This window comes from Antechinus flavipes, chromosome 4 (assembly GCF_016432865.1).
Source record: "Antechinus flavipes isolate AdamAnt ecotype Samford, QLD, Australia chromosome 4, AdamAnt_v2, whole genome shotgun sequence".
NCBI classification, from domain to species: Eukaryota; Metazoa; Chordata; class Mammalia; order Dasyuromorphia; family Dasyuridae; genus Antechinus; species Antechinus flavipes.
The window spans coordinates 424,565,279-424,582,419 of record NC_067401.1 but is presented as its reverse complement, the minus strand read 5'-3'; the positions used below and the strand labels follow the sequence as shown (position 1 = coordinate 424,582,419).

At 34.2% G+C, this 17,141-nt stretch overlaps 1 protein-coding gene across 3 annotated transcripts in view; it reads left to right on the top strand.

Moving 5' to 3' along the window:
* DNM3 (dynamin 3) overlaps positions 1 to 17,141 on the top strand; it is a 581,691-nt gene that overhangs the window by 81,647 nt on the left and 482,903 nt on the right. For all 3 annotated transcript variants that reach the window (XM_051998949.1, XM_051998948.1, XM_051998947.1), the window contains exon 2: positions 9,829 to 9,902. In XM_051998949.1, coding sequence (XP_051854909.1) covers positions 9,829 to 9,902 — 74 coding nt within the window. The remainder of the gene's footprint in view (positions 1 to 9,828; positions 9,903 to 17,141) is intronic.

Genomic DNA, 17,141 nt, shown 5'->3' with positions numbered 1-17,141 from the left:
AAATGTTAGGATGCTATTGATATAGCTCGTGTGTGTGTGTGTGTGTGTGTGTGTGTGTGTGTGTGTATGTGTGTGTGTGTGTGTGTGTGTGAAGATGAAGTGCCAGACAGAGAAATTTGATTCTATCATCTTTAATACAAAACTTTCCTGGTTCCTGAAAGGACAGAAATAAAAATGAAGCAGAGCAGCTATGAGTATTTTACATTGACAACTCCCTAAAGGTTAAAGTAGTTGACTTGTTTTGATCATGCTGAAAATGAACTGTTCTTACACACTCAAAATGAACAATTTCAGGCAGCAAGCAAAAATGTGTCTAAGCTTTATAAATGTTGCAAGTATCTAAAGACTTCTTTTAAAAGAGAACATATTAATGATTTACACAATGAGCTATTCAAAAAATAAGATCCATATTATTCTTTATCTATGAATATCTCATTGGCAAATGAAGAAATAAAAACTATGCTCATCACTTTCTCTCTTTAGGTTTATAATTTTGAAGTCGTTTTCTATTCTTTTTTCTTCATTTTTTCTCTATATATCAGCTATAGCTCTGCCATTTTCCCCTCAACTGTCTGTCTTGGATTCATTTCAAGACTCATCCTTTTTGGACCTTGAAGGATGGTGGCCTTTTTATAGGAAGATATGGGAAGGAAAAGTACTTTATGTGAATGTAATAATGAAGCTATGAAGGTAGCATAGTGTAGCTATGTTCTGGGAACATGACGAGGCTAGTGTGTAACTATAGGGAAAGAAAAAACTACAAAGACCTGGACACACAAACACACACAAAATCTTGAGAACAAAAAAGCATTATACTTAATTTGGTTGGCAGTGGTAAGCCACTCATGGTTTTAGAGCAAAGGATTATACCAGGGGCCCTCAAACTTTTTAAAAAGGGGGCCAGTTCACTGTCCCTCAATCTATTGGAGGGCCAGACTATAGTAAAAACAAAAACTTTGTTTTGTGGGCCTTTAAATAAAGAAACTTCATAGTCCTGGGTGAGGGGGATAAATGTCCTCAGCTGCTGCATCTGGCCCAGGGCCATCGTTTGAGGACCTCTGGATTATACTCTAGGAAGATTAATTTATCAAGATTATATATCTTAGATATAAAAAATATTTTCAAGTCAATTAAGGCCCATTGAGAATCTAGAATAATCATCTTCAACCTCTTTTGATTGCTCACCTCTATCAGTAAAAGTTACTGCTTTTTTTGGAACACATATTTATATTTGTTTATTAATTATGAATACTGTTCTATTAGTATATTATGCACATTAAAATTTATGCATGAAATATATCCTATACTTTGACATAAAAAGATGCCATTAAGTTGGAATAATGTTTTTAAGATGTTAGTGATACAAAAAATCCTTTTGCTATTAGTGATTGTAGATAAATATCCTTATATACTTAATATATTTTAGTATATGTTTTAAAAATATATATATTTTAAGTATATATTTTTAAAAAGTTCTTATGAATGCCTATGGGGGATAAGGCTTATTTTAAAATAAGTTTGCTAATAATTATTTTTTACACTTAAATTCCTTAAGGTAGCTAGTCAAATTGATGGATTCCATTTAAAAATATTTTAATGGAAAGATATTTAACAACCAAGTTATAGGCAATAACATTCAGCTTTTTTTAAAGTATATTTCTCTGTGTGGATATACATTATTGTTGCTCAGTCATTTTTCAGCCATGTCCAACTTTTGAGAGTCCATTTTGGGTTTTCTTGGTAAAGATATTAAAGTGGTCTGCCATTTCCTTCTTTCCCTCATTTTACTGATGAATAACTGAGGTAAACAGGTTAGATGACTTGCCTAGGACAATATAGCTTAATAAGTATCTGAGGCCAGATTTGAACTCAAGAAAATGAGTATTTTTGACTCCAGACCTAGAACTCCATCCACAAACCCCAGATATTCACCATATATATTATCAATGCCCCAAAACATCCCCAAACCCAAAACCAATAGCTAAGTATCTCTGATAACAGCTCATTGATGTCTTTTCTAAAATATGGCACTCAAAAATGCGTGTGATAATCTACCTCTTGACTGATCAGGACAGAATATGATGGAGTTATCACCTTGTCATGAGCCCTATGGTTCTTACTGTAGCCTGAGATCCCACTAGCTTTTTTGGTTGTTGAAGCAGTGCGGTATATTACTTCCGGACTTCACGACTTCTGTATTTTAAGACAAGAAGACCTAGGCCTGGGACTTTCTATTTGTGTAATGTTGGATGAAGATACTTAATTGCTTTAGGTCTTTGTTTCTTCATGAGTAAAATGTGGAATGATCTCAAAAATCCCTTTCAATTTCAACTCTGTGAACCTATAATCTTCTAGTTTAGTGATCTACAAACAGTTTTTGATCATGTATGTTAATCAGTAAATAATTTTTATTTATGTGGCCCCAGCATGCCTATATTTATTTGTAATAATAGTATGAGTATGCTACTATTCTAAACTCAAATAATAGAAATTAAAGAGGATGATGTAAAAGTGAAATAAGAAATACATTTAAAAGTTATTTATTAAGGATCTCAAAATCTTTTGGCTCATTCTCCAATTGATAAATTGTCAAAGATATGAACAGACAATTTTCAGATGAAGAAATTAAAACCATTTCTAGTTATATGAAAAAAAATGCTCTAAATCACTATTGATTAGAAAAATGCAAAATAAGACAAATTTGAGGTACCACTACACAATTCTCAAATTGCCTAAGATAACAGGAGAAGATAATGATAAATGTTGGAAGAAATATGGGAAAATGGGACACTAATACATTATTGCTGGAATTATGAACTGATCCAGCCATTTTGGAGAGCAATTTGGAACTATGCTCAAAGAGCTATCAAACTGTGCATGCCCTTTGATCGAGTAGTGTTTCTACTGGGTCTGTATGCCAAAGAAATCATAAAAAAGGGAAAAGGACCAAAATGTGCAAAAATGTTTGTGGCAGCCCCTTTTGTAGTGGCCAGGAACTGGAAACTAAGTGAATACCCCTCAATTGGAGAATGGCTGAATAACTTATGGTATATGAATATTATGGAATATTATTGTTCTATAAGAATTGATCAGCAGGATGGTTGAAGAAAGGCCTGGAAAGATGTACATGAACTGTTGCTAAGTGAAGAAAACATTGTACACAGCAACAGCAAGATTATATGATGATCAATTCTGATGGATCTGACTCTTTTCAATGATGAGGTGATTCAGGTCAATTCCAATAGATTTGTTATAGAGAGAGCCATCTGCATCCAGAAAGAGAATTGTGGGGACTAAATGTGGATCACAACATAGTATTTTCAGCTTTTTTGTTGTCATTTACTTGCTTTTTTCCTTTTTGATCTGATTTTTCTTGTGCAGAATGATAAATGTAGAAATATGTATAGGAGACTAGTACATTTAACAGATATTAAATTACTTGCTGTCCAGGGAAAGGAGCATGGGAAAGGAAGGGAAAATATTTGGAACACAAGGTTTTTCAAGGATGAATGCTGACAATTATCTTTGCATGTATTTTGAAAATAAAAAGCTATTATTAAAAAACCAATCTTTTGGCTCAACATTTTTTTGGTATTTTTAATAAAGACAATGAGATTGAATTTACTTCTTATTTCTAAGGTCTAGGTTTATCACTTTGATTACTGTGTCATCCAAAGATTCTATTATTTGTTCATTTGATTTTAATATTTGATTTTAATGGCTGTCAATGCTGAAAAGGCACCTCACAATCATGTATAAAGAGATCCAACCCCCAAAAAGTACATTTTTGGCTACACCTACTGCATCATGATACTCATTTACCAATTATTCATACTTTTTATTGAATTTTTCTAGTAAATGCCTATCTTTTCTGATGTCAGGGAGTAGGAGTGTGATTGTTGGAGGACAGAAGTCAAGTTTAAAGATTGACTTTGTCATGTGGGAAAATCAAATGGCAGAGCTTAGGCTCTGATTTTCTTGTGAATGACTTTCCTAATTTGCGGATGTATTGTTTATTTGGTTTGATTGGTTGTTCTACTCTTGCCAGTACTCTACTTTTTCAAGCCTTGCATGTAATGCTTTTTTGGGGGAGGAGTTAGAGGAAAAAGAGCCCCTGTGAGCATCAAGAAGCTCATAACCCCAGGTAGGTTAATCCTTATCCTAGGTCAGCCTAATTACCAAGTCCTAGGAAGGACCACCCTCACCCTGCCCTTAGATTCTTCATGTATACCTCTGTTTTGTCCCAGGTTTTAGAGCATACGTACCATGATTCATTTCTTGAGGTTAAGCACTGGAATAGTCCCCATGACCCAAAAGCAGGATTTGTCCATGTCTGTTATAGCCTGAACCTACTAAGAGTCAGCAAAAGCTATGCAGAGCCGGGCTCCCTGGAAAGATGTGTGCTCTTATTGTTGTTGTGGGGAAGAAAGGGAGGATAGTTGAGCACAGTGGCTGGCTGGCAAGTTATAGCCCCAGTTCATTGAGCTTTTAATCTCTCATAGCATAGTAGTATTCCATCACAATCATATAACACAACTGATTCAGGCATTCCCTCGTTGGTGGGCATCCCTGTATTTTCCAATTTTTTTGTAACCACAAAGAGAGTTGCTGTAAGTATTTTAGAGAATGTAGGTTCTTTTTTCTTTAAATCATCTTGGAAAACTGACCTAGTGGTAGTATTATTAGACCAAAGTTATAGGCAATTTAATAACTCTTTGGGCATAATTCTAGATTGATCTCCAAAATAGTGGGATCAGTTTACAGTTCTGCCAACACAAAATGTGTATCCTAATAGATTTGCATGAAATTATGAAGAGTGAAATGAGTGGAATCAGGAAAACATTGTATATGGTATTGTTTTAAGAACAACTGTAGGGAGTTCAAATCGGGCCTCAGACACTTGACACTTCCTGGCTGTGTGACCCTGAGCAAGTCACTTAACCTCAATTACCTCAGCAAAAACAAATAAACAAAAGAACAGCTAAGAGTGAAAAATTCATTTTGACTACTATAAGTATTTAGATTAACTCCAAAGGCTATGGGATGGAAGACATTTTATCTGCATCCAGAGAAAGAACTGATAAATAGAAATATGTATAGAATGGCTTTACATATACATACATATTTGTATCTAATGATAGACATCTCTAGAGTGAAATGGAGGAAAGAAAAAGAAAACAAAAGTAAGTTACAGGATAACTTTATTATGTATTGAGAAGGAATAGCAATATGACAATAGATTTGGAGTTCTGTGTACAATCATCTTTTTTTCCCCCTATTCTACTGAGTTATGGAAATGCTTATTTTATTTCTTAAGTTCAGAATAGAATTAAAAAATGAAATTATAGCCTGTCTACCAGTTTGCCTGGAGAGGAATGCATATGATTGACTGTCCAGGGAAGCCTGTTTAGAAGACAGGAAGCTGGAAGGCAAATAACAAAGACTGGGATGGACTACTAAACTGTTATTTCTCTCCTCAGTTTTAGTATTTTCTTTGCTCCTTCCAATGGATTATACTTCGTCCCCTATTTGCATATTATTGCATTAGTTTTCTAGATGATCTTGTTTTAACTTCATTTTTGTGCTGATTATATATATCAAGCCCCACAATTAGATAGTAGACTATGATAATACATCATTATGTAGCTTTAGGATGGAATTGCATCTATGTAATGAGTTGGACTCAGAACTGAAAAGGAACAGTATGCTTGAGTATGCTTCCAAAATTGTATCTTTCTAGTAATGATCCCACTTTTGTCCGGGTACAAAGACCCATCTTTTCACTGCAAATGTTCTCCTGGAAATATCTCATGACTGTGAATCTTGGAACATTAATTACAATCACTAAAACTATAATAAAGAGAAGAAACTCATGGTGAATGCAATTGAAATAGAGCAAATGTCTATAAATGCATATTTAAGCACATACAATGCTCTTACTAGAGGTAACTAGGTTGGCTTCAGTTTTCCCATCTGTAAAAAGGGTCTCATAGAATTGTTACAATCAAAGGAGATAATAACAACATATAAAGTGCTTTGCAAACTTCAAGGTGCCTTGTGAATATTAGCAATTGTCTTTATTATCACTGAGTAAACACATGGACAACAAGCTAACAGCTCATTTTCATTTTACTTTGTTGAAAATGTGGTGTTTACTATGGAGTCTCTACAAACTTTTGAAGAACAGAGTAAAATGACACTTTAAGATTTTTTTTTATTTAATGAATCAGTTAGGAGTCAAATTGCTATAGTAATGACAAGTGGAAAGCAGGGCTTGAACCAGATTGATAGCAATGGGAATTCAATAAATTCAACAAACATTTATTGTTTATGATATGCAAAAGGATGCAAAACCAAAAAAATGCAATTTCTGCCTTCAAGGGGCTTACCATCTAATGGGGGACAAATAGAGTTTGACAAGGGTGAAGAAACTACTAGAAAAATCTGGATCTGCCTATTGCTTTTATTTCTTTATTTTCCACTCAGTGTTTAGAACCTGGTAATCTGACCTTCATCTTTCTCACTTTTACCGAAATTACTTGTAAGGTTACCAATGATGACTTTTTTTCCATAAACATATTGGCCTTTTATGAGATATTCTTTGTAGCATTTGACAGTTTTCACCATCCTCCACAATTTGGATACTCTTCTCTCTCTGGATTTTCATAACACAGCTTTCTTCTTGTTCTACTCCTACCTCACACTTCTGTTTTCTTGGAAGGACCATTATCCATATCCTCCTTCCTTGGTGAGAAGCTGTTTATTATTCTTTTCTACTCACGCTTTTGCTTTACTCTTGTTGCTCTCATCAATTCCCATGAATTTAATTATTATTTATATGTATATGACTTCCAAATCTACATATACAGCCCTCATTTCTTTCCTGCTACCCAGTCCCACATTTCCAATTGCCTGTTAAACATCTCCACCTGGATTTTCTTTATAAATTTCAAATTAACATGCAACAAACCGAACTCATCTTCTCCCATCCCCCAAAGTGTTCCCTTCTTCTTACCATTCCTATTTCTGTTGAAAGCACCACTATCCTTCCAGTTTCCTCTGGGCATCATCCTGTCTCCTCTTATTATTCTCCCACCACATATACCCGTCAATTGCCATTTTTAATGAATTTTAACTGCCACAAAAATCTCCCTATTTGTTCCCTTCTTTCTCTTCACTCATTGCACAGCCACTCAGTTCAGGCAGGCCCTGGCCACCTTTCTTCTAATTTCAATATACTCCTATTTGTGGTCCCAGTCTCAAATCTTTCCTTGATCCAATCTATCAAACTGAATTTTCCTAACTATTGTTAGGAGTTTTCTCCAAATCTCAAATTAAAATCAAATCAAAACCTGAGGAGTGGTTCCCCTAGCATCTAGGCCATAGTAAAAATACTTCTGTTTGATTTTTAAAGGACTTCATTTTCTTGTCCAACAGTCATTCCAGGATGCTTAAATCTTACCCTCAAACAAGCTATGGTTCAGCCAAATTGCTTAACTTTCTGTTCTCAGCACAGAGCATCACCATCCTGTGACTTCTCACATCTCATTCTCTGTGTCTGCAATAATCTTCTACACCCTGCTCCCTGGAATGTCTATCCCTTCCTAGATTCATTCTAAGGGTTACTTTCTGTTGTGTTTTTTCTTCTTTATAATTAATATAACATAATATAATATAATATAATATAATATAATATAATATAATATAATATAATATAATATAATATAATATAATATAATATAATATAATATAATATAATATAATAAAATAATATGATGCTCTCTGGGAGCAGGTTTTTTTGGGAGGTTTTCTAGAGGCAGCTTTAGTTTCAGTTAAAAGTAATAATCACTCCAAAATGCAGCCAGCTGATAAAAGTTCAGCTCTTTTATTGCTTCCTCCAAAATAGCACAATTAGTTTTTTTTAGAGGCCTATCTTTCTGCTTGTTTCCAAGAGCTCTTGCAGTTGTCCTTTGCCTCTGCTTTCTTCAGTCTCCAGCCAGCACCAAGATGAAAGTTGGAATCAATCTCTCTTGCTTCCGAGAGAGGGTTTCTGGCTCTGAACTGACTTGATGCTCCCCTCTCAATCTTTTCAGCCGAACTCCCGACTGAGCCTCTGCTTCTTATATATGATCTCCTCTGAGAGAGTGGGATTATGGGATCTGAGAGTGGGATTATAGGTTTCCTCCCAGAGTGCTCTCTGGCTCAAGAGCTTCTTGCTTATATGAGCTCTCTAAAGGTGTGAACACAAGCATTGTTTCTATAAATTCCACTTAGTACCTTGTTTCTTCTGGCCCATAACATCTTGTAAAATCAGATCAATCATATTGAACCGTGCTAAATTAGATAATTATTGTCTCTCTCAACTCTAATGACTTAACACTTTGTAAGGATTCCAACAACTTTCCACAAGCTCCCTTTACTGAATCCCCAGTTTTTAGCAGTGTTTCTTAACTGTGTATACATTAAATAGAATATAAGGCAGAGGGTATCTCGTTTTTGTCTTTTATCTACCTAACCACACTTTTTGGCAAGTAATCTGTGCTTAATAAATACTTGTTGATGAATTGAATCTCCTCATTTCATTGAAGGCACTGGGTCCTGGGAGAGGATGAGTAGCTTGCTCTGCTCAAATACTATATCTTGCTGTAGAGTCAGCAGGTCCTGCTGAGTGTCTTGTGAATATTCTGATCCCTGCCACAATATTACCCATCTTGTTACTGAGCACATTAGGAGACTTCAGATGAAATCCCCTTTGATTGAAGTCACTTGATTTGAAATACCTCTATTAAAACCTCAGCTACATAATCTGCTCAATGTGTTGGATATTGTGCCCTGGGTACACCTTGAATTTCTATTTTTTCATTGCAGAATCAAAAGTGATTTATGCTGCACTGCAGACCTAATTGTATAATATTTTTACAGTCTAGCCGTCATGTGGATTACATAATGCTATTCAACAAATATTAACGACCATAGTAAATTTCCACTCATCCAGAGTACAGAAAACTGTAAATTAGATCCCCCCATTCACTTGACCTCTGGCTTCGTTGTTTAAAAATATGAAATTACAAACAAGCAAGCCAATGTCATGGGGACATTGTTTTATTTTGTAAAAAGCAACTTTCAGAGCATGGCAACACATTTCAATCCAATTTGCTACAATGCCTACATCTGATATGTTGCTTTACAGTGTTAATTTATGTTCAGAGTCATGACCTGAGGCTTTGAAAAATACTGACATCTTTTGTTCTCTAACTCTGTGACTATCAGCAATGTGTTTTCTTAAGTAGTATGGACGATGACTGTCATCATCCATGAACTGGAACATTCCCCTCCCCGGAGGTTTTAATTAAACAGAAGCATCTCCTATTTGGATTTAGTTGTAGTGACCATAGAAGTAAATGGCAATGTCTGGTTCTGCTCACTTTGAACAGAGAGGACTTGGAATTTTCCTTAGATGAGATCTGGGGTTTCTTTTTTTTCACCAGACCTATAACTACACTGGTGTAGTCAGTTTTGTGGGAACAGCTTCCTCTGTCAAGGCAAATGGGTGCATTATCTACAATTTAGACTCTTGGACCTTCCTAGAATTTTGAGAGGTTAAGGGAGCTGTCCAGTATAAGGTACTAAGTAGAACTGATAAAAGAGAGGTATCAGAAACAGGGCTAGGACACAGGTCTTTTTGACTCTGAAACTGCACCATCCTGCTTGCCTTTGTCTGATACAAGAGGGAAAAGGATAAGCATTCTACTGCTAAAGATAGTGATATGTTAAGTTTGAGGTGATCATGATTACTTTCATGCCCTAATATGTCTTCTTTTTCTTTAGGGACTTTCTTCCTCGAGGGTCAGGCATTGTAACGAGAAGGCCTCTTGTTCTACAGCTTGTCACTTCAAAAGCAGGTAATGATCAATATTTTTCATCATTCTTAACACATTACTTAGAATATTGTGCAGGTTATTTCCCAATTTATAGAAAAAAGATGCCCTGTGGATAAAATTTCTTTCTAATATAAAATGAGCAATTTTTCAGATTTCTCTCCAAAGCTGCCTCTTTTTCAGTTCAGTTAGAACCAGAGAAAGACTTTCAAAATGTGTAAGCAGAGGCAGCTAAATATTAAACTAAGAAATGTACTTAGGAATATGGCATTTAAAAGACAAAATAGGCACTTGGCATTTCCTACTATAAGAATGAAATTCAGTGATATCCTGAAACCTTTTCCTTTGATAATGATCTAAATTTGATAATTAGAAATGCTATTCTTTGAAAATTATCCTTCAGAAATGTGTAGTCTATTCATGATTACATAGGTACTCAGTTCACATATGTTTTATTGCTTTGTGCTGTCTAACTGACATTATGCTGTAGTAATTGTCTGTCTGCTACAGTGGATTGCCAGAGGCCAATTTTTACATGTAAACATTTTTCATATCTATGGTCTTCTCTCCACTGACACAGTACCGTGCTAATTTAGTGGCTTATCATCCAGGTTCCTAATTGATCTTTCAGATCTCTAATTCATTCCTTCAAAGTAACTAAATTAGACATCTTAAAGCGTAGGATTGACCCTGCCATGTCAATTCTCAGAAGCCTTCAGTGACTTCTTTTTGAATATGGGGAAAAAAAATTCAATTGCCTCAGGCATTTAAAGTCATTCAAAACCTGACTCCAACCTATCTTTCTAGACATTACTCATTGCTTCTCTTTGATTATTCCATGTTTTCCCCAAATTGATGGATGAGCTGTCTTTTTGGCTTGCTATTCCTTCTTCTACCCTTTCTCATCACAAAGATTTTTCCCATGTTGAGAAAAAGTACCTTCTCATTTCCTCTTCTTAGAATCTTGAAGTTCCTGGATGACTCAGCTTAATTGCCACCTCCTTTGGGAACTCTTGATTGGTCACCCTATTTAATGCATTCTCTCTCTTTAGATTATCTTGGCCTTTAAATATCTTTTGTCTATAAAGTTTTGGTCCTATGATCTTATAATACTTCTCTGCCACTTATTAAAAGGAATTATTCTTTTTTGCTTGTACTAACATGGTTTCTTTTATGTAATATGTTGAAACAAATTTAATACAAATCAATAACATGGTTGTGAATCCTTTTCATTCCCTTTTGTATAGTGTATTGATTTAAAAAAAAAAAGAATTCCATAGCAACTCAGGAGATGTTACAACATCAAGAATCTAGCTCAGGAAGAAGCAAATACTCATGTAATGTTACCATTTAATATTCATACTTATTTTGTAAAATGCTATGGTAAATTAGGGTATGATGTGATTCATTCAATCAAGCAGGTAGAATTTAAAATATTGAAGTATACTCCTGATAGAGAGAATGATATGTTTAAATGTGTGAATTTGGGAGTAGGAAACTTGGATAATAGTAATAAAGAGCTAGCATTTATATAGTATTTGAAAAGTGTGCTATACATACTAACTTATTTAATCCTTATTACAACCCTTTAAATGGGTTGCATTATTATCTTCCATTTTACAGATGAGGAAACTGAGGCAAAGAGTGGTAAGTGATTTGTGCAGATTCTCATAGGGAATGTCTGGAACAGGATTAGAACTCAGGCCTTATTGAGTCTAAATCTGGAGCTTTATTTGCTTTTCCACTCAGCTGATGAAGGGAATGGTAAAAGGAAGGAGGAGAAAGGGAAAACTTTCTTCCCAATGAGAACCTTTGCACATGAGTGTGGCTGCTTCAAGGCCTCAAGTGAATCTGCTAGACCCCTTATCAGTGATGGGTGTGGAGGGAATTCTTCAAGTGTGCTGGGCATGGTGGGGCTCTGTAACTTAGCATTTAAATGCCATGTTACATTGATTTGCCTTTGTTCCTTGGATCCCACTTTCCTTGTCTAACATAATCTTTTCACTTTGCACATTTGATAAGCATATTATCTACTCTTTCATTCATGTCATTGATAAAATTGTTGAACTGCACAGATTCCGGTGGAATTCTGTTAAGGTCTTCTCTCTAGGTTTTTGTTGTTCAGTCATTTTTCAGTCATGTCTGACTCTTTGTAACTCCATTTCAGGTTTTCTTGGCAAATAGATGAGTGGTTTGCTATTTCTTTCTCTAGCTCATTTTACAAAGAGGAAATTGAAGAAAGATTAATCAATTTACCTAGGGTCTCACAGTTTATAAGTATCTGAGCCCAGATTTAAACTCACAAAGATGAATCTTCCTGACTCCAGATCAGGCACTCTGTCCCCTATACCACTTACCTGTACCTTCTCTGTAGGTTTATAATGTAATAACAATTGCTCTATGGATTTGGTAATGTGATATTCATTCAATTATTTCAGTGAATAGGGACAATAAGCAGAAGCCACAGAGAAGCATAGAGTGGCTCAGAATAAGAGAAAATTTCTAATAGCTAGAATTGTTAAAAATGGAATGAGTCTATCCTAATGACTGCTTATTAGAGGATATTGCAGGACCTATAAGTTCTTTCTAAATTTGTAGTTTTACAATTCTGTGAGTTTGCAATGCACCGAACTAGGATTATCAATTTTTAAGGAAATAGAATCCAATAAAATACATAAAAACTATTCAGAATGCATTTTAATCTTGTATTTTTTTTATGTATTTTGGAATTTAATGGTGCCCCAGATTGTCATTTTGAATATCAAGTATTTTAGATTACTAAAAATAATAAATTGACTTAATTTGTATGAATGACATGACAATACGTTGGTATTAAATTTAAAAAGTATACCTCAGTATTTATCTCAAGCAGATAAATAACAAAAAAATAAACTTTCCACATAAACTCAGTTTTCAAATCATCACTTCTGGTAACACAGAACTGAAATAGAAATAAATGTCCATTGATCAGAAAATTCATAAACAAATTGTGATAAATGATTGTAAAGGGACATTATTACTGTGACGTAAGAAACAATTTGAAAAATTCAGAGAAGTGAGGGAAGACTTGTATAAGAAAGAACTCCCAGGTTCAAACTACCAAGAAACATCAGAGTCAGAGTTCAGAATGATGTCAAACAACAAATTTTGTAGGCAACAAGGTAAAAAAAAAAAAAACTCACATTTTAAGAAAGAACAATAAGAATCATATAAGATTATTCTTTGACTTTAAGAAATAAAAAAAAATTATATATTGTCTTAAAAGCAAAGGAAATTGGTGCTACTTCACAAATATATATATATATCATATAAAACAAAAGAATCAGAGGAAATATTTGGATATTTAACTAAAAGGAAAAATTCAAGTCATTCCTTTTTCAGAACTCAAAGCAGAGCAATATGAAAATTTCATTATGAAAGTGTTTTAAAAAAAGAAAATTAAGAACTTTTAGATAATAGTACAACAATAAGAAGTGAAATATGTGTTCTTATGTGTATTAGGACTAAACAAAGCTAGGAATGTAGGTTAGGGTAAGATTTTTCTTTGATCTTAAAAACAAAAACAGATACCTTGCATTTCTGAAAAACATTGAGAAAATAGTGTTAAGGGGATGGAGAATCTGAAAGTTATGAACTATAAAAGGGAAAATCAAGTAGAATGTAGGAAGAACTGAATTCACATCTCAGGGGGAAAATATCATTCTATACTTGAGTAAGTCAGGATTGTAGATAGTGGAATAATATAGATTTTGAGCAGGAAGAAAAGAGGGTGTGACAAGTATGTCCCAGAAAACGACTGATAAAAAAAAAAAAAAATCTTAGGAGGATAGGTGAGTAAGAAACTTTTAACTTCTCTTTTGCCCTCGGGGGTATTATAAATGTAATATTTATATTACTGCAGGTACATCATAAAAGGAGAAGTGGGAGACATATATTAGGAACAGAAAAAAAAATACCCTAGCAATCCTGCAAGGTGGAAGAGGGGATAACACACAGTTTTTGCAAAGGACTGTTTTAGAGATTCTTTAAGCTGGTATTACGTGTTAACTCACATCCCCTTCCCCAAGAGAGATGAAGTGGTTATTATCTCAGGGTGATAAACTTTAAAGAAGGTTGACCAGAGGCAAATCCATATGACATTAACAGTCAACATTAGCATGGCATATTATTTAGAGTACTGTATTTGAAGTCAGTCTCAGGTATACAGTAGCTTTGTGATCCTTAACAAGACTCATTTTCCTTTTTGTGTCTTGGTTTCCTCATGTATGAAATAAGAGTTAAATTTAATAGCCTTTAAGCTCCGTTTAATTCAATATGTAATTAGGAATAGACATTGTGTGTGTGTGTGTGCACGCACATGTGGTGGGGGTGGTGGTAGAAAGGAGAATATGTAATGAAAAAAACTTTAAAACCAATTATGACCCAAAAAGTAGAATGTAATTCTACAATTCAAAGATAATAGAGAAATGATTTTTAAAACTCCCCAAATTTGCTGAATAAAAGATACAAATAAAAAAACAAGAACATATAGAGTTGAAATGAAGGCAAGAAAGAAAAACTAAGAAATGGATGCAGTCAAGATTTCACAATATTTAAAAATTGATCATATAAGGAAGGCAAATAAGGAAATTACATAATGCTTAAAGACATAATTAACAATGAGATGACAATGACATTAAATCTGTATTCATCAAGGCTGTAGCATCTTTTTTTTCTATTTGTATTTGATTTGTTTATTTAATATTTTCCCCCAGTTACATTTAAAATGATGTTTTTTATATTTGTTTTTTAAAATTTTGAGTTCTAGGTTCTCTTCCTTATCTCCACTTACAATTAAGAAACCACATATGAAGTTATGCAGAATATAGCCATAAAAGTCAAGTTGTGAAAGCAAACATAGATTTCCCACCCTTATGAAAATAAAAACCTTCAAGAAAAATTAAATTAAAAAAAAAGAGAGCTAGAGGAAGAGAGAGTGCTTCCTTTAATCTGTATTCAGACACACTCAGTTTCTTCTTTGGATATGGATAGGAATTTTTTTTTTATCATAAGTACTTCAGAGTTATACTGCTTAGAACAGCAAAACCAGAACATTGCTATTACTTTGTATACAGTACATTTAACTTTGCTTGAGTTTATGGAGCATTTTCCAGTTTTATTTTTTTTTTCTGAGAACATCCTCCTCATCATTTTCTATAGAACAATAATATTCCATCACAAATACAAACCACACTTTCTTGAGCCATTCCCTAATTGATGAGCATCTCCTCAATTTCATTTTTTTTTGCCTTGAGAGAACTGTATAGTAGCTTCATTTAAAATTCTTTTGAATATTTTATTTTTCCCAATTACAAGTAAAAACAATTAAAAACAATTTTTTAATTTGAATTCCAAATTTTCTCTCTCTCCAATTAGCCTCCTTAAGACAGTAATTTAATATAAATTTTACATGTACAGTCATACAAAATATATTTTCATATTAGTCATGTTGTAAAAGAAATCACAGACAGGTTTTTTTTTTATATTCTGCAACTTTGCTAAAGTTGCTAATTATTCCAACTGTTTTTAGTTGATTCTACTAATATCATCTATCAATTGATAGTTTTATATCTTCATTGTCTATTCTAATTTCTTCAATTTGTTTTTATTTCTATAGCTAACCTATCTATATATCATCTTTTGAAATTTGTTTTTCTTTATACCTTCCATTTAGACATCACATTCATTTACTATCTCCTTCTTTCTCCGCTATGGCAGTATTCCTTGGTAATAAAATTTTTAAAAGAAAAGGAAATGGTATATGAAAACCAACCACATAATAATAATGATAATAATAATAATAATAATAAATAGCTACCATTTAGAATCTACTCTATGCTAGACACTGTATTAAATGCTTTACAATTATTAACTCATTTGATTCACACAACTACCCTGGGAGATAGATGCTATTTTTACCTCCAATTTAGATGGGGAAATTGAGGCAAATAGTGGTTAAATTACTTGCCCAGGATCCCATAGGTCTTTCATACTCCAGACTACTATACCACGTAGCTGGGGTATATGCTAAGGTATACATAGTTTAGTGATTTTTTTGGGGGAGGTGTTAACTGCTTTCCAGAGTAGTTCACAGCTCTAATAACAATCTATTAGTTCTCTCATAGTTCCAGGGAAGTGGATTTTCGTAACTCTTTTACAGAGACAAATTGAATCATTATAATTATATAACTTTCATTTTCCTTTACTATCTTTTCCATTTATAGTGCTGTGGTCATTATGTAAGTCAGTCAGCTATCATTTCTTAAGTGCCTACCATGTACCAAGTATTACACTGAAAGGCTACAGTTATAAAAATAAAGCAACTACCTCAAAATAAAGCGAAAAAAGACTTTTTTAAGTCCCTGCTCTCAAGGAATTCTCAGTCTAATGAGGAAAACAACATGCCAACAACTATTTACAAACAAAACGTGTACTAGATAAACAAGGGATGGTCTTAGAGGGAAGGTACTAATTAAAGGAGGTTTGGGAAAGGATCTTACAGAAGGTAGGACTTGAAGGAAGCCAGGAGGCATAGATGAGAAGAGAGAATTCTAAGCAGGAGCACTAGACTGTGAAGATGCTTGGAGCAGTGTGACAACTGTGCTAGCACCCAGGATACCTTAGAATCAGCCGGAGTCAGGATAAGCAAAAGTTCTTAGTCTTTATTCTTGGTCTTTAGGGGTAGAAATGAAGAGGATGAAAGCAGGATCTCTGCAACCGCATTCTTCCTCATCCACACAAAAGTGACCCTGGCTAATCTTATTCCACCCCCTCCTCTCTCCTACAATTCTCTGTATACACCAATCATGGAGCCAGCACAGGATAGTGGGAATGGCCATTTTCCAAGCATATGCCCATAGAGTATTGTCCAATCGGTAGTTAGCCTCAGGTGCTCAGCTGTCCTGACCTTAGTACATGCTGACTCAAGAGTTTCAGCCCTCTACAGAATAGGGAGGTAGTGTCATGGGCAAGGAATGACCAGGAGGCTGATGTTTCTGGATCACTGAAGATGTGAAGGAGAGCAAGGTGTCAGAAGATTGGAAAGGTTGGGAGGGACCAATAGAAAGGATTTTATCTTTGGTCTGGGTAGAAAGAGAATAAATTAAATTGTGGGAGTAGAGGGTTGTGTTATTATGATCAGATCTGTATTTTAGGAAGATAAAGTTGACAGCTGAATGAAGAAAGGGTATTTTAATAAGCCTAGCACAACATTATGAGACTCTT